The sequence below is a fragment of the Chrysemys picta genome, chromosome 1 (assembly GCF_011386835.1).
Source record: "Chrysemys picta bellii isolate R12L10 chromosome 1, ASM1138683v2, whole genome shotgun sequence".
Lineage (NCBI taxonomy): Eukaryota > Metazoa > Chordata > Testudines > Emydidae > Chrysemys > Chrysemys picta.
Genome location: NC_088791.1, coordinates 120,539,832 through 120,566,122, shown reverse-complemented (window position 1 = coordinate 120,566,122; position 26,291 = coordinate 120,539,832). Strand labels below are relative to the sequence as shown.

Below are 26,291 nucleotides of genomic sequence, written 5' to 3'. Positions count from 1 at the left end.
AAAAGCAGACTTTGACTCCTTCAGGGAACAGATGGGCAGGATCCCCTGGGAGAATAACATGAAGGGCAAAGGGGTCCAGGAGAGCTGGCTGTATTTTAAAGAATCCTTATTGCGGTTGCAGGAACAAACTATCCCGATGTGTAGAAAGAATAGTAAATATGGCAGGCGACCAACTTGGCTAAACAGTGAAATCCTTGCTGATCTTAAACGCAAAAAAGAAGCTTACAAGAAGTGGAAGATTGGACAAATGACCAGGGAGGAGTATAAAAATATTGCTCAGGCATGCAGGAATGAAATCAGGAAGGCCAAATCACACTTGGAGTTGCAGCTAGCAAGAGATGTTAAGAGTAACAAGAAGGGTTTCTTCAGGTATGTTAGCAACAAGAAGAAAGTCAAGGAAAGTGTGGGCCCCTTACTGAATGAGGGAGGCAACCTAGTGACCGAGGATGTGGAAAAAGCTAATGTACTCAATGCTTTTTTTGCCTCTGTCTTCACGAACAAGGTCAGCTCCCAGACTGCTGCACTGGGCAGCACAATATGGGGAGAAGGTGACCAGCCCTCTGTGGAGAAAGAAGTGGTTTGGGACTATTTAGAAAAACTGGACGTGCACAAGTCCATGGGGCCGGATGCGCTGCATCCGATGATGCTAAAGGAGTTGGTGGATGAGATTGCAGAGCCAGTAGCCATTATTTTTGAAAACTCATGGCGATCGGGGGAGGTCCCGGATGACTGGAAAAAGGCTAATGTAGTGCCCATCTTTTAAAAAAGGGAAGGAGGAGGATCCGGGGAACTACAGGCCAGTCAGCCTCACCTCAGTCGCTGGAAAAATCATGGAGCAGGTCCTCAAGGAATCAATTATGAAACACTTGAAGGAGAGGAAAGTGATCAGGAACAGTCAGCATGGATTCACAAAGGAGAAGTCGTGCCTGACTAACCTAATTGCCTTCTATGATGAGATAACTGGCTCTGTGGATGAGGGGAAAGCAGTGGATGTGTTATTCCTTGACTTTAGCAAAGCTTTTGATACGGTCTCCCACAGTATTCTTGCCGCCAAGTTAAAGAAGTATGGGCTGGATGAATGGACTGTAAGGTGGATAGAAAGCTGGCTAGATCGTCGGGCTCAATGGGTAGTGATCAATGGCTCCATGTCTAGTTGGCAGCCGGTTTCAAGCGGAGTGCCCCAAGGTCGGTCCTGGGGCCGGTTTTGTTTAATATCTTTATTAATGATCTGGAGGATGGTGTGGACTGCACTCTCAACAAGTTTGCAGATGACACTAAACTAGGAGGCGTGGTAGATACATTAGAGGGTAGGGATCGGATACAGAGGGACCTAGACAAATTAGAGGATTGGGCCAAAAAAAAACTGATGAGGTTCAACAAGGACAAGTGCAGAGTCCTGCACTTAGGACGGAAGAATCCCATGCACTGCTACAGACTAGGGACCGAATGGCTAGGTAGCAGTTCTGCAGAAAAGGACCTAGGGGTCACAGTGGACGAGAAGCTGGATATGAGTCAACAGTGTGCTCTTGTTGCCAAGAAGGCTAACGGCATTTTGGGCTGTATAAGTAGGGGCATTGCCAGCAGATCGAGGAACATGATTGTTCCCCTTTATTCGACATTGGTGAAGCTCATCTAGAATACTGTGTCCAGTTTTGGGCCCCACACTACAAGAAGGATGTGGAAAAATTGGAAAGAGTCCAGCGGAGGGCAACAAAAATGATTAGGGGTCTGGAGCACATGACTTAGGAGGAGAGGCTGAGGGAACTGGGATTGTTTAGTCTCCGGAAGAGAAGAATGAGGGGGGATTTGATAGCAGCCTTCAACTACCTGAAAGGGGGTTCCAAAGAGGATGGAGCTTGGCTGTTCTCAGTGGTGGCAGATGACAGAACAAGGAGTAATGGTCTCAAGTTGCAGTGGGGGAGGTCCAGGTTGGATATTAGGAAACACTATTTCACTAGGAGGGTGGTGAAGCACTGGAATGCGTTACCTAGGGAGGTGGTGGAGTCTCCTTCCTTGGAGGTTTTTAAGGCCCAGCTTGACAAGGGGGGTTGGACTAGATGACCTCTTGAGGTCCCTTCCAACCCTGATATTCTATGATTCTATGAACAAAGACCCTCCATTGAGTGTTACAGCTCATTCCACAAGAGTTCAAGCAGCTTCTGAAGCTCTTTGATGGGTGTTCCAATACTGGAGATGTAGGACAGGTACTTGCGATTCAGTACGTATGTTCACCCAACATCACTCCATAATAGCAGCATCGAGATCTGATGCTAACTCTTTCATGGCTGTCTCACAGTCATTGTTCAGGTAGACTCCTGTCACCCACTGCTTATGATCTAGGTTGCTGCTTGAGTTAAAAGCAGCGGAATATAATGTGGACAAGCACTTGAATGAATGGTGGTCCGTATGTATTTTGTGACATGCCCTCCTTCCCTGCTAATAGAGTCCTAAAACACAAGCATTCTGCATTGGTTGGGGCCATCCTTCAGGTGGGAGGCTTAAGGACACTTAAGGCGCAGGCAAGGCCCCAGCAGAGACATTGCTGACCAAAACAATCTGAACTGGGGTACGTGCACACCAAAAGTGGAATGTATATGGACAACACCTTACAGTAACTGCGGTCTTTCTAGATGTAAGTAACAGGGTTTTTTTGTCCTGACATAGAACAAAACCATATTTTGAAATCTTAAAATCCTCCTCAAAATGGAATTACTGTTCTCTGCCTAGCTCTATTTATTTGTTTGAAAAATTCAATACAATGTCCTGAAATCCTGTTTTGTTGGGGGGGGGGGGGGAGGTGAAGGGGGGGGTTGTGTTGCTGAATAGATCTCAAAGCAGTTGCTTACCTGAAAACTCCTATTACAGTCCTACTTTGATGTATGTAGCATTTCTTAATTCTAGTGTCTTTCTCCTGTCTCTCTCCTTATGGCTTGTTACTCAGAAAATACCTTGAAATGCCCTTTTAAAAAGAAATCTGCATCTTTCCACAGTACTTAGTTTTCCACGTCTGTGTTTTTTAAAGATTGTTTAAAATGTACAGACTAGCAAATATCTTGGTTATAACAGTTGTTTCTATTCAACCTGAGTCAAATAATTAACTAAAAAAATCCACAGGATTAAGAGTGATCCATTAAGTGGAAAAATTTCCACCTATCTTTCCCATTTTTCTGAAGTACATACAAATGGGAAAATATAGAATCATTGAGTAGCTTACGTATTATTTTTACATTGCAGCTGTTCACAGATGGAATCACCAACAAGCTTATTGGTTGCTATGTGGGTGACGCAATGGATGATGTGGTTTTAGTTAGAATCTATGGAAACAAGACCGAGCTGTTAGTAGATCGAGATGAGGAAGTGAAAAGTTTCCGGGTGTTGCAGGCCCATGGCTGTGCGCCACAACTCTACTGTACTTTCAGTAATGGTCTATGCTACGAGTTCATGCAGGGAGAAGCACTGGATCCGGAGCATGTCTGCAACCCAGATATATTCAGGTAAACATCTTCAAAAATATTAAAACTCCACAGTGCATTTTGGGAAACTAATGTCTAGGGCCCTACCAAATTCATGGCCATGAAAAACGCGTCACGGACTGTGAAATCTGGTCTCCTACCATGAAATCCGGTCTTTTGTGTGCTTTTACCCTATACTATACAGATTTAACGGGGGAGACCAGCATTTCTCAAATTGGGAGTCCTGATCCAAAAGGGAGTTGCAGGGGGGCCACAAGGTTATTTTATGGAGGTCACGGAATTGCCACCCTTACTTCTGCGCTGCCTTCAGAGCTGGGTGCCTGGAGAGTGGTGGCTGTTGGCCCAGGCACCCAGCTGTGAAGATAGCGCCCTGCCAGTAGCAGTGCAGAAGTAAGGGTGGCAATACCATACCATGCCACCCTTACTTCTGCATTGTGCGGCTGATGGCATCTCTGCCTTCAGAGCTGGACTCCTGTCCCTGGGCCATCCAGATGGGGGGGCAGGTGGGGCCATTTGTCCTGGGCCCTGCAGCAGCCCCACGAGCCCTGGCCAAGAATCCCTTCCCTGGCTAGAACCGCCTTTTTAATTTTTACTCACCCGGCGGCGGTCCGGGTCTTCGGCGGCCGGGGGGCCTTCAGTGCTACCAAAGACGCGGAGCGAGTGAAGGACCCGCCGCAGACTCGGAGCACCGCCTGGTGAGTACAAGCGCCGCAGCGGGTGGCGCCTTTTTTTATATCCGCTCCCCCGCTTTGCCCCAGGCCCCCTGAATCCTCTGGGCGGCCCTGTCCTGGCCAGCAGCTGCCACTTTCCAGCTGCCCAGCTCTGAAGGCAGAGCCATCACCAGTAGCAGCACAGAAGTAAGGGTAGCAATACCGCATCCTCTCCCCTACAATAACCTTGCGACTTCCCACAACTCCTTTTTGGGTCAGGACCCCTACAATTACAACACCGTGAAATTTCAGATTTAAATAGCTGAAATCATTAAATTTACGATTTTTTAAATCCTATGACCGTGAAATTGACCAAAATGGACTGTGAATTTGGTAGGGCCCTATCTATGCATAGGAAAGTTGTCAGTGTGGAGCATGCTATTGACAACTATACACAGAAGAACTTATGGAGATGGCTGACTGTGTACACATTTTAGTATCCAAATGCTCTTCTGCCACAACCTAGTGTTCTCCCTCCACATGGCCATGATAGCTCACTGTTTCCCATCCAGTCTGGAAGGATCGACTTGGGTCTTGTAGGTAGTCTGCTCCCTCCTCCTACAGCGGGCCACAGGGCACCATTTTAGGAGTAAGGAAGTGCTGTTGAGCTTTGTCTGCCAGTGCTCAGCTCTTTCGAGCCGTCCCCCCTGCCTCCCACACTTCCTTGCTCCTCTCCGTTATAAAGCATACACCTCTACCCCGATATAACGCGGCCCGGTATAACATGAATTCGGATATAACGCGGTAAAGCAGCACTCCGGGGGGGGTGGGGGGGTGGGCTGCGCACTCCAGCGGGTCAAAGCAAGTTCGATATAACGCGGTTTCACCTATAACACGGTAAGATTTTTTTGGCTCCCGAGGACAGAGGTAGAGGTGTATATGTTTTGGGGAAACAAACTTTTTGAAGGAAATTGTGAGACCTATGTATTCCCTGATGAAATTTAAAATTTCAAGTAAAAAGTCACCAATAAGACAAATATAAAAAAAGATTTAAATGTCAAGAAAGCAGTAATTAACTACCAAATGCTTTTTGGCAATCTGCTTGTCACCAGTTGAAAAGTAAGAACGCAGCAATACAATAACCTTTATATCTTACAGACTCATAGCCAGGCAGCTTGCTAAAATCCATGCTATTCATGCACACAATGGATGGATCCCCAAATCTAACATGTGGCTGAAGATGGGAAAATATTTCTCACTCATACCTACAGAATTTACAGATGAGGAAGTAAATAAACGGTAAGTGTTATTTTATTAAATGTTTGATTACTTTTTTAATAACTCATTTGTCTCAGTTTTCATCCCATACCTTATTAACCAGCTGAGGGGGAAAACCTAACCAGAGTGTTTTTTAGACACCCCATCCCCCCTACCCCATATCAATGTAAATGCTCCTAAAAAGCAGAATAAAGTGATGGGTTTGACCATCCTCTCTCTTTTTTTGGCCACATTCTTCCTGCTCTTTCCTTTCCACTTGAAAAGAGTATGCATTACTAGTCTTGTTCTCCTCCCACAACTAGGACTATGATATTGTCATGTCTGAGAGCCAAGTTGTTCTTAAAGAAGTCACCTTTGTAAAAGTAATAGGAATTCTTGCCTTCTTCCCGTCTTATGTTTCCGTGACTTCACTACAAGAGTGAGCAGTGAAATCTGGACTAAGATGGCTTACTCAATTATGTGTTGAACTAACGGGAATACAGAAAATAACTGACCAAGTGCACCAATGTATACATTTCTGTATAATTCCTTTATTATTAACACTATGCTCAGAAGAGAAACTTTTTTCAATTTTTTTGAACCCCAAAAGGTTCTTAAGTGATGTTCCAAGTCCTCAAATCCTTCAGGAGGAGATGGCCTGGATGAAGGAGAGACTGTCAAATCTAGGATCCCCAGTGGTGCTTTGCCACAATGACCTGTTGTGTAAGAATATTATCTACAACGAGAAACAAGGTAGGTATTGAACACAGCAGTAAGTAGTGCTTCATTCCATACTTGTGTTGTATTTGTGTTCTGTGGCAATTGTCTTAGGGTGGGTATGGAATTATAATTCAAATTCATTAAATCACTTATGACTTTTTACTAATGGTGGAAAGTGAAGTAAATTTGCTGCTTGAAATCAAAGTTCAATGTAATGTTAGCAGTATTTGTATAAATATATGAACTGTCTTAGCAGCTATAACCATAATTTTAATTCTAAAATGTTTTTAGCATGTGGACAAAAATCTTTATATTCTTATTTTCACTGTAATGATTTAGTCTGTAAAAATGGATTTCAAACTATCAAATTGTCTTTTTGTCTTTCTAATTTAATAGAAATCTCATATACATTTATAAAAGGTTGTCATGCATTCAACAACCTTAGGAGCTAATGTCTCCAGGTTACTTTGTATTATCAATGTATTGTTCTGATTTGTCAGATACATTGGTGCCAAGGAGGAGTTCCCCAGGGTGAAGTATCATAATGATACTTACGCTACTTTCAATGGCTCAGTTTATATCCTGCATATGAGGTACATAGGCATCTTAATGTTGAAGATATTTTTGTAAATATTATTTTTTAACTCAGAGGTAGGGAGTAGGCTTATCTTGGAAATGGCAAATCAAATTTTTGTTCATTATTTTCAGATCTTGTAAATACTTGAACTCTTGAAAGAAATCCTAGTTTTTTGGTTTTGTTTTGTTTTTTAAATACAAGGAACTATCAAAAGTTCTCATAGAAAACCTTAATTCCTTTTAAGGTTATTCCTTTTAAGGTTTGGTTGTTTAGTGGTTTGAGGTTCGGTTACTAAATGATACATTCAACAGGCAAACATGGTGAACCAACAGTAAATTTGGGACATTGAAAACAGGGATATTATGGTGCAGAAAAATGCTTTAACGAGACTAGTACCTCAATTTCCCACACCTCCTCCCAAATCCCCAGAAGTCTGTGAGCTGAAATGAAAGTAACAAGTTAATTTTGTAGAAGCATGTTGGTAGTTGCAGGGAAGCTTACAATTGAGATAGTGAAGACTTTCTCTTTAAAGAGAAGTATTTAATTTCAGATTTGTCTGAGTAATTTAATATTATCTTGTAATTTATCACTTCATTGACAATTAGCTTACCACTAAAGCCAACGTATTTGTTTGAAATCATTAAAATGAATGTGAACAGCATTTAAGGTGTTCTCTATCAGACATTCAGCAATAATTGAGGCATCACGTCTTAGTTTATGTAGCTTACATAAAATTTGATACAAAATAAATATTGAAGTTGTTTCTGATTTTTGAAAAGTGGCTGTGTACATCATTTCTACATCAACTGTGCTCCTTCAACCTGTACAAGTAAAAGATCTTTTAGCTGCAATCCATATATATGCGACCTCTCTTCTGAGTTAGGTCTTTCTTTCTTGCACATAAATACTAGTGCTATATGTTCTGCAGGCCAACGTAGCCATCAAGTACACCTTAGCAGCACCATCATCTTCCAGTATATGCCCTTGCATACTTGTGTAATTCTATTAATTTTAATTAACTGTTGAGTTAGTTCTAACTATTGAGTAGGAGTTAGTAAGCAATTTTGTTGAGGTTTTTGACAGGGGAAAAAACTTCAGTTGTTGACTCTGCAGTGCTAATAGGAATTAAAAAGGGGGGGTAAAAAATTATTTTTGTCACTAAAGTCAACAGGTCTGATTCTGAATACGCAGATCAGACCTACTGAGAAAAGATGCTATTTTTAGTCACTTTTCATAATAGAACCATGCTTTAGTGTAAAATGCTTAAACAAAAACTATAATTCAGTTAAATGTTCACTATCACGGTTGATAAGCTTAACATTCCCACTTTGAAAACAAATGCTATATGCTTCTCTTTTTTATAAACAGAGTGGAGGAAAAAAACAATGCCAGCAGTGCATCACTTTTGAGCAAACCTACAATAACCAGTGTGTGAGTGTTTAGTGTTTGGGGACAAGGTGGGGAGGAGGGAGGAATCTGAATGTAAAGCACTTAGGCTTCGAGCTGGTTGTAAATAACTGAATGGGAAAAGATTTGAAAGTATATGCAATAGCTAGACTGTGTCCATTAAAGCTTACATGCTTGAATATTGCAGCACATCATGTACGTTGTTGTAAGAACTCTGCAATACCGAGATACAACAGGTACTATTCTTATAGTAACCAAACCTCAATGCCATCTGCAAAATGAGTATTTGTATATTGTGAAAGCTGTATATTTTGTACTGTACACTTTTACGGTGCAAAAATTTATAAACCCGTGTTACATAATACAGTCTTAGAAGGAGGATCTTCATCTTTATTTTTGAAGTGGAAACTCAGCTTTAACTTTAACTGCAACAGTTAAACATGCAAACATGAATCACATCAAGTATGTTCAGCCAAATAAAGATCCTTTATTTAAAAAAAAAAAAAAACTCTAAAAATTAAGTATCAGCATGCAATGAATTCTTCTTTGAAGCCGCTTTAATAAGAGCACAAAGAACAATCTTAAAGATGCAGTTCGCTTTCTGGAGTTGTTACTGGCCTAAATATAGGAAGGTAGATAAAAGTTCTGATTATGCAGCAGTATTCATATCAATTCTTTCAATCTCACCTTGATCTGCTCTCTAAAGAGGCTGGGTCTAAACCGGCACAAACAGAATCCATAATTCACCATTGGTGTTTGTAGCACTTTCATTAGCATGTTGTCTAGTCATGCTTAGGCCAAGTGTAATCAGCATACTATTTAAAAAGCTACAGGTGGTCAGTTTACACTAGCTCACTCAGAGTAGATAGTCCCACCATTGTTTATCCCAACTTTTTAACTCTACCCTTTCAAAGACTATACTTCATTTCCAGTCTACACAGGGTTTTAAAACCTGCTAGATATTAAAAATAGATTGATGTATATACATACAGAAAAAACATACTTTGTCACTTATGGCTTTAAGAATTCTTAAACCTGAACATCTAACTCTCTTTCCAAAAAAGAAGAACAGGAGTACTTGTGGCACCTTAGAGACTAACAAATTTATTAGAGCATAAGCTTTTGTGGACTACAGCCCACTTCTTCGGATGCAAACCTCTGAAACCTCTCTTTCCAAAGAGAGACTGAAATAACATTTTGAACTCTAGCATGGTTAAATGGAGTGCATCACTCATTTGATGAGTTGAATTTGCTCATGCTGTGGCTCAGATAAATCTGCCTCTTGCTGCTTTGTTTAATCACTCCGGATATGAAAAATTTCAGTAGTGTTACCTTACATAACAGATTTATAATTGCCTAGAAGACTTGTTCTCTGAAAGAAATAGCTCACAGTTTCACTTCATTTCTTGCCCTTGAATATATCTTAATGTGTGAACAGTGGTTTTAAATTTAAGTAACTGACAGTTGGAAGGCATTTATTTATAACCCTTTTGTCGTGATGCTCTTGACTTTTTTTTTTTTTTTTAAACTTGAGCAGGAGTTTCCAAAGGCTCTTCTAGACTCTCAGAGTATTCTCAGATACCTTATTACTAATGCTTGTCAGATCAGATTTCTTTCCAACACTTCTAGAATATCTTCAGTTACTCCTCACTTTTCTTAATCATGGCAAATATTTTTAAAAATAGCTTAACATTAGGCACCTACATAAGCAGCCTGACTTTTGAAAAGTGCTGACCACTTAACAGATTCCACTGACGGTTGTTACTCAGCACTTCTGGAAATCAGGTCACTGTAACTAGGTGCCGAAGTTAAGTGTTCTGCTTTTTTTTTTAAACTTTGGGTGAACATATTTTAGTGTGTGTCTCAGAGATGGTATTTGTTCTGTGGTAGGGGTTTTGTAGTGACGTTCTCATCACAGCAAGGTGATACACCCTGCTACATTAAGCTTTGTTTAGTTCAGGCTTTCTCACTACTTTTCATAGTATCGCTCGCTCTTAATAAAGAGATTATCTTGCAGGGCACTTCCATTCACATTTATTATCACAAGTTATCTCTTTTTCTGTTCATACAGCAGTGGCTTATGTCAGGGGAGTAGTAAAGTTTGTTGAACTATCTATACTGCAATAAAGAGCAGCTAGAAACAGGAGAGTCATCATTTCTTGACTGTCAGCTCCTTGAAGACTGTCAGCAAATCCCCTGTGGATTACCCAACCTCTGATTTCAGTTAATAAACACAATTTTAAATGCATCAAACATAAAATGACATGCACATTGCAGATCACACATTCATTTTTATATGAACAGTGAAATAGTATGTAGCTTTCAGCATTAAAGCTTTGATAAAATACATATAACTGACTTTCAGATATAGAATGTTGGATGCTTCAATTTGAAATATCTTCTGTCTGGATAAACTCTACAGTGGACAATAGTACACAATTATGATATAACACTTTTATAGGTTGCACATTCCACAAGTGTACTTCATGTATTAGATTTCTGTTTTGGGAGAAGTTTTTAGTAGTAGTCAGCATTGGCCTAGCTGTTCCTATTGAAGTCAATGGGAGTAGACTTAGACATTTTAAAAACCCCAATCTAAAAGACTAATAAATTGCTAGTAGCTCAGAGTTCATCATACTGGGAACTAGTTGCTCTTTTGGATGAATTCATCTTTACTAATTCTTAGAGTGTATTCCTATAATTTTTAAACATAAATTAATCTAAAGAATGCAGTGATAACATCATACAAGTCAGTTCACTTTCTCTTTATCACCTGCCTTATTTTATAGCAAAATGTTATAATAAAAATTAATGAAGTGATCCTGTCTGTTCATACTTTCTTGACACAGAAAATTGAAGGGAACTGTGCATCTTTAACCTTAATACTTGTTGCAAAAATTAAATTTAAGGTTGAGTTCCACTGTAGAATGGGTCTGAAAAAGGAGAGCAGTAAAATGCAAACTTTTCTTTTTAAAGTTGTCATTTCAAATGTGAGTGTGCCAAATTTTCTTCATCTGCTACAGATTAGGTATGCCATTGTTGCTGCCATGTGGCGGCGTGCACCGTGCTACTTAAACGCACTGACTGGAGGTTTATCGCATCAATTGTTCACGTGCACCTCCCCCAAAGGAGAGCACAGAGCCTGGTAACAGCCTCATCTGTATCTTGTTAGCTTCATATTCTTACTTTATAAACCATTAACTATAACTGGAAATAACATTTTTAAATAAAGGCTAGCTATAATCAGAATAATGGCACTGCAGTCTGAGATAAAATTTGGATTAAAATTTTTTTTTTAAAGTATGTCTTAAGTTGACACTTTTCAAGCAGGCTTTTTACCTGCTATTTTTATCTGCTTTATATGCAAAATCCTGAATACAAGAGACTTTTATAATTATTGGATTTTGTACTGGCTAGTTCAATCCTATGACAAAACAAACATTAACCAGGGTTGGGCTGTGCATTTTTATTGGTTTATATTTAACAGATGAGCTTTAGAGGTTATATGTGCTTAAATCTACAGCACTATTAAGGAACCAGCAAGAAACATGTTATCTGTTTCATGGACTTGCCACGCAGATAACTCTAATTAAGCTGTGACTTTGCTATGAGATCTTGGACTGCAGCCCTTGTAAAATCAATTTCCAGTGCTTTCAATACTTTTAACAGCTTTTAAATCATGGGAACCTCTTATCATGTACTGCTGGCTGGATGCTCTCTGTGAAGGGTGCTCTGCTTTAGTCACTTCCCTGGGTTGGTCTGACCAAGAACATGTTTGTTAACCTTCCAGGCAGGTTGCAAAGCCCACTTCTTCCCTCATCCTCCCCCCCGCACCTCCCCCCCCAAGCATGAGGTGAGGGTTGCGGGGTTGGTAAATATTTAAGTAATCTTCTTACATTTATTATCTGTTAATTGTATGAGATAGGTACCTAGACTAAAGGATGGGTGCTTATCGACACATTTTATACATTTGAATTAATAAATATGTGGAATGGGTGGCAACATGTGTAATGGCACTGATTGAAATCTTAAATATTTGCTGCTGCATGCTGTTTCTGAAAAAAATTACCAAAGCACTCTATCTGTGCAGTAGGTAACTCGGGAGATGCATGCTCATGGACACTTATAACACATTTTAACTTGTCCTTAATGTCCAGTTTTAAACTCCTCCAGTCTTTTAAGGAAATAACAGCTGCAATGTAGTTGGGTTAAAATATTTCCCCATATCTCCTAAAAGGTTATAATTCAGATCAAACTTAAAATATTTTTCTAATTTCAGATTAGTGTTAAATTTGCTCAAGGATTAAACTTTCAGTTTTGGCTTCGAGAGAGAATAGTCAACATTAGTAATTGCAAAATTATTTGCTTCATTATTATGGCTTAATATGTATTAAAATCATTACTTCAGAGTCTCTGAAATTTGCAGTACAACCTTTTAGCAAGGGTAAACTTGATACCTATAGAGGAATAATCATGCAGCTTGGAAGGAGTTTAATAGTTACAACATATTTCAGGAATAGAGTTTAATTGAATGACCATTAGTAGTTATTAAAGCTCAATATGGAGGAATACAAAATTTAAATCTGAACACGTTTGAGGTGGGTAGTATTGAGTAGTCAGAAATATATACCCCCTGCACTCAGATGGTTATAGTAGTTGATAGTATATTTTTTTTTCTGAGACTGCAAGAGCAGTAGCAATCCGGTCTAGCTTATATTAAAACCTGATTTCCAGATGTCCGTTTGACTATTGCTGTGGAATGGATTTACCAGAGGCGACTCAAAGGCCATACAATCTGGACGTGATGTACTTCCCACAACTGCCCTCCCAGTTGGCCAGATAAACTTGTTGTAAAAAGCCGTTAAGCAACAAGGGAGCATTTGGGGTAGCGCTATTCCTTTTGTCCACGCTTACTTTATGCTGTAAGGCTTCTGTTACTTAATACCTGCAGGCCCTTTGTTTTTGAGATGGGTATTCAAACATGGCATGCCATTGCTTGAAATAACACTAAATTAATTAACGCCATCATCAAAATGAGAAGATTGTTGAATAATTGGAGAAACGCTGTCTTGCAAAAAATGACTGTGCGCGCTACATGTATTCTGTAGTCAGGCTGCACTACTTGCTTGTCAAGAAAGTAGATTGGATTACTTATATTGTACCTATAACTCTGCTAGTTAAAAAGATAGACAACTAATCTGTATTTCTACCTACTGTTAGAACTAAAAGAGTCTTTTTATATAGTATTTCTCATTAGAACAGAATCTGAGTTTCTAAGGTAACTGACGCCCTCTTGTGGTAGAAATGGAAACCTGAAATAGCTATTTTGATTCTAAATTACATAGTAAAATACTGAAGCAAGCTGTTGATCAGACTGTATATCTTCTGTCAAGTGAAGCTCATACCATAAAATTCACAGCCTTACCCTGGAGTGTCTCAAGAGTGCATGCAAATGGGCACAAACAGTGAGACTGAAATGTTGGCAGATGTCTAGGGACAGCACTGAATTAGGGCATTGGTCTGTTTGTTATGGATTCTTACGTTTTCATGTTTGTGTCTCATATAGGTGATGTACAGTTCATTGACTATGAGTACTCTGGATACAACTACCTGGCTTATGATATTGGAAATCATTTCAATGAGTTTGCAGGTAAAAAATGAATTGCCCATTTAAAAGTTAATTGGTAATAAAACAATGAGTCTTTTGTTCTTTTATATAGTGCCTTTCCTCTGAGGATCTCAAAACTGTGACCATAATGAACCCCTCAGTGCCAACTGGCAAAGGCTTCACTGTTCTGTAATAGCAACTCCCATAGGCCTGTCAAACTCACTACACATAACGCATTGTTTTTATAGCATTTATCCCTAAATATTGTCACATAAGATCTTAAATGAAAGTCCAAATCTTGCTGGTCACATATGGTTGGTGTAACATTGTGTACATTGTGTGTAACATACTGATATGTCTATATACTGAAAATATGTTCTTAGGGCTTGTCTACACTGGCAATTAACAGCACTGCAACTTTCTGGCTCAGGGGGGTGAAAAAACACACCCCTGAGCGCAGCAAGTTGCAGCGCTGAAAAGCGCCAGTGTAAATAGTGTCCCAGCACTGGGAGCCACGCCCCTTGTTGAGGTGGTGTTTTTTAGAGCGCTCTCTCCCAGTGCTGCACCACAACTACACAAGGCACATTAAAGCGCTTCCAGTGTAGACTTGCCCTTATAGTTTGTAGCAAGGTTACTCCCCAGGAGAAGTGAGAAACTGGTTTCTTGCCAGACCTGAGATGTTTATCCATCTGTCTTTTGAAATGTAAATTGAGTATTGACTTATCCACAATCACCAGTCTGAGCTAAATGCACATGGAGGCTTGTGAGATTTAAGAAAAATAGATGAACAGCAGGGTGGGGGGAACGTTGTCTTGCACACTTTAAAGGTTTATTGGCATATAAATAGGGAGCACCGTGTTATCTTGTACTTGAGGAAGTAATTGGGCAGAGCAGTTACATTCGTGAAAACAGGATTCCAACTTGTCCTAGTTGGAAACTCTGCAAGATAGCTTTTGGGTGAGATAAGATTGCTTTTAGACAGATTGTTAGTCTGTTAAAGTTAAGTTTAGTCTAGTAAGAAGCGTGTTATACTTTGTTTTATATGTAATCATTTCTGTTTCCACTTATTAGCCTTATCTCTTATCTCTTAATTTTTGATAATATACTTATGATTGTTTCACTATGCCTATATCTCAGTTCTGTGATTTTTATAAAGAATCTGATCCTGAGTTGTACCAGTTAACCTGTGTATACACTGATCCTTTGGGGACATCTTAGCTGGTAATTTCTGTGCGTGTCCTGTGATAAGGGCTGGATACTACAGAGGGACTCTTTCAGTGGAGCTTGGGAGCTGGGGTACACTGATAACCTGCAAGGCAAAGTAAGGGCTGGCATAGCCTGAGGAAATATTTTGGGTTCCTAACAGACTGGTGAGGTCAGGGAGCACAAGCAAATCTTGTTTTCACTGGTGGCAAGCAGATAAGGTGATTCACAGTCCTGGGCTCCCTAGGAAAGTGTCACAAAAATGTATTACGGTCACTGATGAATTCAACTTAAAATTTCTGTGGGGTGGGCTACTTTGCAGTTGTGGGAGCTTAGGCTATGTCTACACTGGCAATTGAACGACAAAACTTCTGTCTTTCAGAGGTGTTAGTCCCCCTCCCCCTCGAAAGACAGAAGTTTTGCCACGGCAAATGCCAGTGTGAACAGCGCAAACACCGCTTGTTGCGAGTAGAAGATTTTTGTCGGCAGGAGAGTCGACGCACAGCAGCTACAATGCGTGACTTTTAGTGGCATGGCTGTGGCGACGAAGCCATGTTACTAAAAGCTGTGTAGTGTAGATATAGCCTAAGATGTGGGAAGGCTGTGACTTTGCCAAAGTCATGCAAGAAGTCTGGCAGAGCTAAAAATAGACCTAGAACTCCCAACTTCCTGAGCTCTGCCTTAACTGTGAGAACATCCTTTCTCTGTGGTATTAAAAACAATATCATAGGGGCACTGATACTCCTTCCCTCCCAGTGCAGATACGGTGTGGAAAATTCACAGTTGCCTTCATATATAATAACCTCTACCGCCAAATGACAGTCTTGTGATTCCTTGCACAACTTGCAGTTGAGACTTCGCTTTGACTTGATTTTTGACAAACTGAGAAGAGCAGAACAAGAATCAAAGCTAATGTGCAGATTTGTGTGTGGTGGGGAGAAGTTAAGGTTTAGGAACATAGGAAAGGTTATGCTTGCTCAAAAAGTAGCTTATCTAGTCAAGTCTAGTTCATTGAATGTCCCCTCTACAGTACTCTCATCTTGGAGAGTTTAAATAGGAGTGCCTGACATACCTTACCTGTATGCTATTTACTTTGGGAATGGGGTTATAGTGGGAATTCCACCATAATGTTTACAGTACAGCAATGTAAATATAGTACAAGAAGTTTAAGTAATTTTGATCTATTTGTCATAGTGTTTTCCAGGTTGTGTACTTCTAAAGTGGTCATGGTAATTCACTTTCAAAATTCTTAATTCCTTGATGACAATGTAGCTTACTCTTTGGAACCTGTTTGTACAATTTGTTTTGTTGAGCATTTTATACAAATTGTCCCCCAAGCACTTTAGAGTTAATTTTGCCCACTGTTGTTCTTGAAGAGGTATAGGCAAGATTTCAGGTGAAGGAGTGCTGTAGGGAGTCGTTTTTAACGCATGGTAGAAAATGCAGAGAACCACTTTCTACCACCAGTGAGTAAATATTGCATAGGGCTAATGCTGGGTGAGCAGAGATTGACAAAGGTTAGGAACTTAACAGGAGCAAATCCAAGGAGGGCTTTAAAAAGGTTTGAACTGGATCCTGAAATGGAAGAGAGTTGTGTTGTCATTCTTATATACAGAAGATTATATTTTACCATGTGCAGAATACGAATTCCAGAGAACTTGGACTTGAGAAGGGGATTTAGTCCAGGAGACAGAGGAAGGTGTGGGTGAGGATTTCAGCGGAGATGGAGTTGAGGCAGAGGCAGTAGTATACAAGGCAAAATTGTAGGGTTTGATAGAGGCAGATTTATGATATGCAGAGAGGAGAACTTGGATCAAGAATGATGAGAAGATTAGACAATGGAGACAAATGAAACTTCTTAGTTCCAAAGAGAGGAAAGGAAAGGGAATAGAGTTGTGATTTGAGTAGGTTCCTTTTGTGTAAGGAATTCACTTCTTTCTGAAACATTAGCTTAATTTTTGATGAAATATAAGTATACCTGAATGTCTAATGTTTTGTAACAAGGATTCAGATTGCATGCAAATCTATTTTCTTCTTTCATTAGAATTTACAGCCCTCTTTGAATTTTCCTGGGAAGATTTTGGGGAAAAAATTCATAATACAGATGCTTTATTTTGATGGGACTTTCCCCATACAATTGTAACTTGCTGATGTTCAGATTATACCAGACCACAAATACACATGTATGCTAGAAATGGTCAAATATTTAAGCATAGAATCTTTCATAATGTTAGTGTCCTCTTCTTTGTTTTTCATTTGGGTTTGAGGGGTATTCATTGATATGAGTATCCGAATCTGTTCATATTTAGTTTATATATGGTACACATTTGCAAAGTTTCTGAAAGTATAGGTCATTTATAATTGTGAAGTCAAACATCTGACTTTTTAAAAAAATATATAAATAAATGTTAATTATTTTTGTTTGTTTTGTTTGTTTTTTGTTTTTGAAGGAGTGAGTGAGGTAGACTACAGCCTTTATCCAGATAGAGAATTACAAGAGCAGTGGCTGAGATCTTACCTTGAGGCATACAAGGAATATAAAGGTTTCGGTACAGATGTTACTGAGAAAGAGGTAGAAGTCCTATATGTGCAAGTCAATCAATTTGCACTGGTAAGTTTCTCAAGATTATTAATGTATATACAACACCCCAGGTATGCTTACCACTTTCCAGCCAAATAAAACTGAGTTCCCTGTCCCAAGGAACTTGCAGTCTTGAGATTATGCAATACCTGCAGGAAATCTTTAATACAATATAAGTGTCAGCTTTTCTTACTATTACTGATGGAAACCATTATGCAATGAATATTGTTCAATTTCTATTTGTTTATGTGTTAGACGAACTCAATGTAGATCTTTAGAAAGTAAATGGACTCACTGCTAGGCCTTTACTATCTGGATACATTTAGTGACTTTATTCCCTAGGCTTTATTCCCTAGGCCCCTTTCTGATGAGCTAAAGCCAACTAGAATCCATCATCTAGAAGCAACACGTTTAAGTTCACTGCAGATTTTCCTTTCTCTCCTCTGTTTAACCCTCTTCTGTGGAGGAGCAACTGTTCTTCATAGGATATAGCTTCCCTCAAGCAGTAGTGTAAGTAAAGTCAATTTGATTGAGAGATTTCTCAGTCTCAAGGAAGAACCTAAGGATATGTCTATACTACCCGCCGGATCGGGTAGTGTTTGATGTATCGGGGATCGATTTATTGCGTCTTGTCTAGACGCGATAACTCAATCCCTGAATCGACGCCTGTACTCCACCTCGGCAAGAGGAGTAAGCGGAGTCGATGGGGAGCTGCGGCGGTGGACTCGCCGCCATGAGGACAGCCAGGTAAGTCGAACTAAGATATTTCGACTTCAGCTACGCAGATAGTGTAGCTGAAGTTGCATATCTTAGTTCAACCCCCCACCCTGCTAGTGTAGCCCAGGCCTAAGTCATGGAGGGATCTTTCATATTGGCCAATAAAGGTGGGCTGGCATGATAGATTCTCAGTCCTCCTAGCTTTGGTAGTAAGGAATAGATATCAGGATTTGAACTGACCCCATATGTAGGGAAATGAGCCTTACCAGGCCTTATCCTAGATTATTTTTAATTTGAGAACCAAAGAATCTGAGTAATAGAATATTGAACTGTGTAACATGTATCTGGAGCAGTAAGTGTGTCCCTTCCATAGAAATTTTCTAAATATCATTAAGGTTTAACTTGATAGTTTGAAATCAGTCACCCTGTGTTGATTATAGAATATCAGGGTTGGAAGGGATCTCAGGAGGTCATCTAGTCCAACCTCCTGCTCAAAGCAGGACCAATCCCCAGACAGATTTTTATCCCAGTTCTCTAAATGGCCCCCTCAAGGATTGAACTCACAACCCTGGGTTTAGCGGGACAATGTTGAGTTGAGGAAAATTAATGTGGCTTTGCCTCAAGAGTTTGATGTTGATTTTTGTTTTGTTTTTTTGTAGCGTGTGTGTGTGTGTATATAGGACTTTACAGTAAATAAAATTTGTCAAAGACCAAAATTCTGTGTTTGAAAAATAAAAGGAACCACTGAAGTTCTTTGCATCAAACGTACTTTGAAGACTGTACATAGGACACTCGTGTCTTGACGTATAGCAAGAAGCTGAAATTTTGGCTCTCTGGTCCTATATGCTCTTCCATCCTTCCTCTCCTTCCACTGATTTGCCTCTGAAAAGCTGTATCTGCTATCACAGTGCTGGAAGATTGCTTAGAACTGACTTCCCAACACCACTTCTTAAAGTTCTAAATTATCCCTGGTCCAGTTTAAGCACTGTCCAGGCTTGTTCATGCTATGTACAGGAGATGACAGCATGAGGTGTCATGGCAGCAGTGCCTCTTACCCTGCGTTTACTTAGGCTAAAATAAAGTCTTTACAAGTGCAACTATAATGCCTAGTATGCCAGTGGATGTGCAACTCTGGACAGCTAGTATGACCTTATGATTCCAGTACTCTTTCTGACTTTTTGGCCCATATATATCTGACTAATCTATACATGGCTTCTCCAATTTTCTGGCAAAGGCTGGTAGTTTATAGTGAGGAATTTTGGTTGGCTTTCCAAGAGGATGATCCACTAGACGAGTCTTTATTAGAAAATACTGCTCATTTGTTGTTAGCGCTCTTAGTACCAGCTGTGGTAATTATATTCAGCTGTCCCATTTACTTAAATTAGTAAAGCTAGATTTGCAGCTATATAACTCTATTTTTCAGAATATATAGCATTGTTTCATGAGCTCTAAACTTTGTTCATATTAATGCTGGAGGGCGGGGGGGGAGGAGTTTCTGTTTACTGAACAGCTTAAGACCGATCTGTAGACCACACAAGTTGTACAAATATTGTAAAATTTAAAAAATAAGGGTTCCTTTAATGTTGACTAAACTTCATTAATGTGTGAGGTCATGTTAGAAAAAACAGGAACTAGAATGAATGAGTATTAGTGTAAAACTCCAAACTGCTACCATTAGACAAATTGATCAAAACTTAAATAAATGCATTAGTGAGATGTTAACATGCCTGTGCTTTGAGATATTTTCAGATGTGCACTCACACTGTACAGCCTTAGTAAAGGAATTTAAGTACAATACTTGGATTATGTGGATGCTTCGGGAAACAATTTAGGTCATTATTGTAAGCTTTTATTTACAGAACATAAATAGAGGTATGAAGTATCACTTGCAACATGGGTGGTCCAGAAATCATATGCATCTTTCACAAGGGGATTGTGAAACTGATGGCCACAACACGCAAGTTTCAAAGTTTATTAAAGCACATTAGCAACCGTATAATTCATGTGATCCATAGCTTTAGTCTGACATTGAACATATGCTTACAAACTGCTTATCTAAACTTTAACAGGAAGTGGGGTCAGAATAGATTTGAAACTTATGGAAATACTGAGTTTTAAATGGTTAGTCTCATTAGCAGCACTGGAAAGTGAAGCATTCTGGTGCCAAATAATATCTAATATCTGAAACAATCAAACAAGTATGTAGATTTGTAATGGTTGTACACTGCTGGAATTCTCTTTATCAAACTGAAGCATAGGTCATTTGTTAACGCTATTGAACAAGACCCTTTCTAGAAGGTGATTCCCATGTCAAGGTGTTTTTTCTACACATCTAATTGACAGCATTAGGGTTTATAACACTTGCTGGTATCTGGTTTCAGAAAACTTACATTTTAGAACAAAATCTTTAATTATAAAATCACATTTTTTTTCTTTTTTTCTTTTTGTAATTCTAGAATAGTCCTTCAGACAAGCCATTTTGCTCATTCCTTTTAACATATACTTGCTTTACAGAACATTAAGCTAATAATCTTTCACCAATTATTTTTCTCTTTAGGCCTCTCATTTCTTTTGGGGATTGTGGGCTCTGATTCAAGCCAAATATTCCACCATTGACTTTGATTTTCTAGGGTAAGTGACTGTACTGTCTATAAATAACTAATCTATTTTCCTCGATTGGAATCCTGACTTTCAGAACTACACTAGGTCTGAGCGAATTGATCCTGTTTTGTTAATAATATGTTCAAGCAGGATTCTCCACAGATGACCGTACACAATTATTTTTATGGTGAGATTCTATTAAGACAATCAGGATGTCCGGGTAATGTCAGTTCATCCATAAAAGTCTGGATTTTTTAATGTATTTATTTTGCTTTTTGTGGGGAAAAAGTCAACCCTGTATTTTATATAAAAAATAATAAAATAAAATAAAAAATTCTTGTGCTCCAGTATATAGTGTCTTCCATGCATGCGTTATCCAAGCACTTGACAATTATTAATGGATTAAGCCACACGAGCATGTGTTTGGTAGGTGGTATTTGCATGGGAGAAGTAGAGGCACAGAAGTTAAGTGGCTTGTTCTTGGTCATACATAAGTGTTTATGGCAGAGCTAGGAATGGAGCTCGGATTTAAGAACCAGGAGATCTGTTCTTATTTAAAAAAAAAAAAAAATCCTTCCTTCCAAATAGCAAGGGACATTTAGTCTAATACTGAATATTTTTCTTTCTAGTGTCCTTTTTTGAGATACTAGCTGACGTTATTGTGGGGTTTCATGTTCTTATGAAAAATGTTTAAAATTGTCAAATGAATGCCCCTTGAAATATGAAGAAGAACCTATTAAGTTTATCATGACAAGATTGTGCATCTTTTTGGAAATTTTGCTGTAGCAGTTAAGATGCTAGCTTAGTTCATACTTAATATGACTCAGACTAGTAACTTGTGACTAAGCTGATGAAATACTATGTTGAGATCATAATTTGTTCACTTGAATTTGGTATTGAAACTCACTGGACTAGTGAATCAGTCATAAGATTCTCAAAGGTAAAAGACACTGGATAGTAACCAGTAGATGGCACAATAAACTTAAACAAAAGCATCACATGGTACTCTACAAAAGCATGTTGCTGTTGTGAAATATTACAATAAGATTTCACAACTCTTGCCATAAACATGATCAGACTCTTAAGGAACTTTCATCTCTTTGTAACTTTGTTTCAATTCTATCCTTTTAATAGGTACGCAATTGTTCGTTTTAACCAGTATTTCAAAATGAAGCCAGAGGTCACAGCATTAAAGCTTCCCGAGTAATGAAGAACTTCAGTTCTCCTCAAGTGGATAAGCGATCCTTAGAATCCTTTCTGAGAACAGATACTGAAAAAGCTAAACATTTTGTTTAAGTTCTGTAATGTTCACTTGGTTGTTTTGCTTTACAAATGATGCCTCTAAACAAGTCTTAATGTTAAATCTAATAAGAAGAGCATACCTACTGTTGATATAGAATGGATTAGAAATTTGCTAAATCTATAGGGCTGTAGAGATGGCAATTTAATCCTTACCTAAGTAATTTAACATATGTTGTATGTGATTTATTTATTATGAGTTTAACATGATTCCATTGCTGCGTTCATCAATTTCTGTAAAGGTTGAGTTCAGGCAGTGAAACTGTTCCAAAGGATTTGTTTTTTCACAACTTATTTTATTAAAGTGACATTAACTTATATAAAGACTGTATATGGTCAGTAGAGAATCTTAATCTTTAACTGTATACAAAAAAAAACATGAATAGTGGTCATTTACTCTTGAAATGCCAATCACTGGTACCAAGTAATTGAGGGAAGGAAGATGAGGATAAAAGCAATTTTCTGCATCACAGTACTTTACATTTTATAGCAAGGCCTATCTACTTATTAGGGTTAAATATCAACATTTTGACTTTCCTTCTGCTACTATTACATAGTAGAAATCTGAAGGCTTTATGGCCACCTGATTATTTAGGAACGTGCATAGGATCTGACAGGAAATGTACCAACCTTAACTTGTATGGGAGAGTTTCTTGTTTGTTAAATTTTTCCATTTATTTTAAAGACCGCTATTCCAAAATCTCAATAAATTCCTTATGTTCTGAACTATATATATTACTGCAACATGATAGACTATTGGGTTTAAAACAGTGAGCATGAAATCCCATTGCTCTTGGGAGCAAAACACTACCACTTCAGTTAAAGGATACATAGATTTTAAACCTTTTTCCTTCCTTCCTCATTTTTTCAGCTTGGATTCTTGTCTTTGAATACTTAGGTCCAGTAGTTATAGATTCTGTTACATTTTCTGGCTTTCTTGCTGTACTGATGGCAAAAATATTAGTAGCCCAAAGTCTCATGTTCAAAGGATGTTCTTGAAATGTGTGAGGTTTGAACAATGGGGCTTTAATCATCCTCAATGTTTTTTAAAAAGCTATTATACCAAGAATGGTTTGAAATACAAATGTGAATTGAAAAGAAAATGTTTACTTTGTGACTGTATGTTGAGAGAGGTTGGGGATGATGCTTTAAATCTTGGAAATTGCTGTGGTGTTGAGCAGTCAATCAATTCTGATTATTACTCTGAAAAAACTTCGCACTTTGGTCACTGAAGTGCCCACACGTACAAAGTCTGCGTGTATGCACATACAGTATGTGCAAACACACTCACCTTAGGAGTAGATTTTATGGGGAGCCAGTTGCAGACTCGGCAAGAATATTTATTCAATATTGCTTTATAGCATATTGTCAAATGCAGATGGGCTTTACAAAAGCGTAGCTTGTTTCAGGATGCTTAAAGCAATGACATGGTGAAAAACTTTCACCTTATACACCATTTTAAATAGTGTTCTGTTATTTTACAAAAGCAAGTTTTATTCCTTAAAACTAGTTTGTATTCATCACCTGGTGGTTTCAACCGTGGATTTCTTACAATCACATTCTTAAAATTTTAATATAAATGGATAAACTTTTCATAAAAAAAACTTGAAAGTGGGTAAGTCTTATTTAGTACTTACTAAACTAGTTTATTAAATTGGACAGATTCTTTTCATAATCTAAATAAAACTGACCAACTGAAATGGCATTTCCTTCTGTAGCATTATCAAGGATGTTGCTAGAGCTCATGAAAGTGACAGACAGCGAACAGCTTTTTAATTTTTGTACCTGAAAAGTTCTCTCTTCGCTAAGAGTATTATTCTGCCACACTTACCCACATTAAGTAGTATCTTGGTTCATAAGTTGTCCCTTTAATTTCAGCGAGACATCTCTTGAAGTAAGGTGCTACTTAGTGTGAGTACCAGTGTTGGATCCTGAAAAAAATTATTTCAAAATAAAAACAACAAAAACCCCTTTCCTGATAGAGTAAAGTGACAACTTAATTTCTGGCGTTGGTAACACATACATATTTGAGAGTGAGCTTTCAAAGTTTTATTTTTAACCTGGTAAATTGGAACACTTACCAGATCCCCCTTTCTAACTATCCCAAAGAGAACTGTTTTAAAATATATACAGCGGTGTCTGGTTATTCTGAAGTACAGTCCAGCTCTTATTAGCCCTAATTCTTTTCAAACTCTTTGGCTATTCAAGAGTGATGTCCCATACTCTCTGAAGAGAGAACCACAAGGTCCAAAGAAGCCCTGGTAGTTTGACCCAGAGAAAACATCTGAATGAGAGCTTCTTGAGTAAAGTGCTGGCTGAAAGAGGCTTGTTAACTGTGTGAGCAAAGAATCAGCTGTTGTTCGATTCCTATTGTGGGAAGCAGGACTTTACAAAGAATGTACGAACAGGATGGCATCAAAGAAATACCTGATTACATCATCAGTCTCTCCTCCTATTGGAAACTGCCTGCTAGAACTTGAAAATTGGGCTAACCATTCAGGTCAAAAGAGGGTGACACTGCAGATCATTCCTTCCCCAAGAGGGAGAGGGCAGAGCTAGGGTGTCTCCTGTGCATTTTACAGATTCCATTGTCTCCCTGCCCTAGTAGCTCTTCCTATGCTGGTACTGTTTCAGTTTGGAATTGTACTTTAATTTTTAAAGGAAGTGTTTGTTTATATAGTGCAGGTAACAATCTCTGCAGGGGAAAAGAACGTAAGCTTTTTGTGACTGGATCTCAGCCTCAGTCATGTTGAGCTGCTAAATTCCACTGAACTCCTTTCACAAACCTCAAAAACACTTTGAGGCAAAGATATTATAAATACAGTAATCTTTGAGCCATTTTTAAGAAGCACGAGACTTATCACAGAGTTATAATAGGAGACTCGTCAGTATAGTAGAGACTTGCATTTTCATATTGCACATTAAAATCCATTTTTAGAAAACATGGCTGTGCAATGGCTTCCATTTAAGACTAGCATATGCAACAAACTTCAAATTCCTAGAGCAGGTTGTTTGTGAGAGATGTTATTAGGAAGTAGTTACTTTTTCCAAAATGAAATGCCAGTCACCTGGAGTCTCTCACCTCAACAGTTTTATCCATAACTACTCAGAATTTCCTCTCCTATAGAGGGTAGCCTACAAACATGTTCAAATGGGAACTTGGGATGGTGCACGGTGCAAACTTGGGTTTGTCACTGTAAATACCCTACGGCCTGAACATGGGTGAACTATTGAAGCCTCAAAATAAGGAACGCCCATTTTGTTAAAATTCATTTCCTCGTCCTTAGTATTTTGAGGCTATTTAAAAAGAAGGAAAATGTCTCAGAGCTCTAGAAACATCCATCCTGGCTTTGCGTTGCCAAGAAGATACTCTATTGCCTTTCTGTTAAGCTAAAGGCTTGAATGCCCAAATTAATAACTTTTACTGTATAGTTAAACCTATATTGTAAATATAAAGAAGGTTGTTAGCAATGGCATTCATGCATGTTCAGCATCAGTCAGTAGACCATAGTGGCCTGGTTGCTTTTGTAAAGCAGAATTGTGTGAATTTTTTTCTTCTGACACATTTCTACAATCAGACCAGGTTAATCCATGTCTGATTTAATAAGACACTTAAGCATCAGAGCTTTTTAAATAATAGCCAGTGTCATGTAATTTTAAACTCATTCATCTAGCGTTCTTCTGCATTTGAAAAAGGAATTGTCAAACTGACTCACATTAACCGGGTCTGACTGGATATGTATATACAACAGTGTAAATAACCATTTGTAAATTAATGTGAATTGTACCGTATCTTGCATTTATGGACTTGTGTATTGCATTGTACTCTCTCCTATTTTGTAGAAATTTTGATGTAAAGAAAAAATCCAACTTTGTGTGTGCTGACTTTTTGTTAAATTGACCATATTCAAGGCATCTGTGTTGTGTGATAATCACATACATTACCTTTAATGGAGCATATTTATGTTTCATGTTAATAAGGTATCCATTCTAGTCTACTGCTGCCATTGTCTTTCCATGTGTTTTTATGTTCCCTTGCTTTTGGGGATAAATGAATAGTAATATGCTTAGTTGTGGGGAAGAGCTATTCTAGTAACAAGGCAAATTAAAAATGCTAATTAGTGGTAAATTTATTGTCTTTCAACATAGGGAAACTGTTAAATCTGATACTACTGGCTGCCAATGTTTAAGATGTGAG

The 26,291-nt window shown here is 38.5% G+C and overlaps 1 protein-coding gene across 1 annotated transcript in view; it reads left to right on the top strand.

The window, feature by feature from the left end:
• ETNK1 (ethanolamine kinase 1) overlaps nucleotides 1-25,963 on the top strand; it is a 54,549-nt gene extending 28,586 nt beyond the window's left edge. The window contains exons 2-8 of the mRNA XM_005296611.5: nucleotides 3,235-3,494; nucleotides 5,282-5,422; nucleotides 5,991-6,133; nucleotides 13,651-13,734; nucleotides 17,346-17,506; nucleotides 20,751-20,824; nucleotides 21,929-25,963. Coding sequence (XP_005296668.1) covers nucleotides 3,235-3,494; nucleotides 5,282-5,422; nucleotides 5,991-6,133; nucleotides 13,651-13,734; nucleotides 17,346-17,506; nucleotides 20,751-20,824; nucleotides 21,929-22,001 — 936 coding nt within the window. The 3' untranslated portion in view covers nucleotides 22,002-25,963. The remainder of the gene's footprint in view (nucleotides 1-3,234; nucleotides 3,495-5,281; nucleotides 5,423-5,990; nucleotides 6,134-13,650; nucleotides 13,735-17,345; nucleotides 17,507-20,750; nucleotides 20,825-21,928) is intronic.
• Nucleotides 25,964-26,291: the final 328 nt, after the last annotated feature.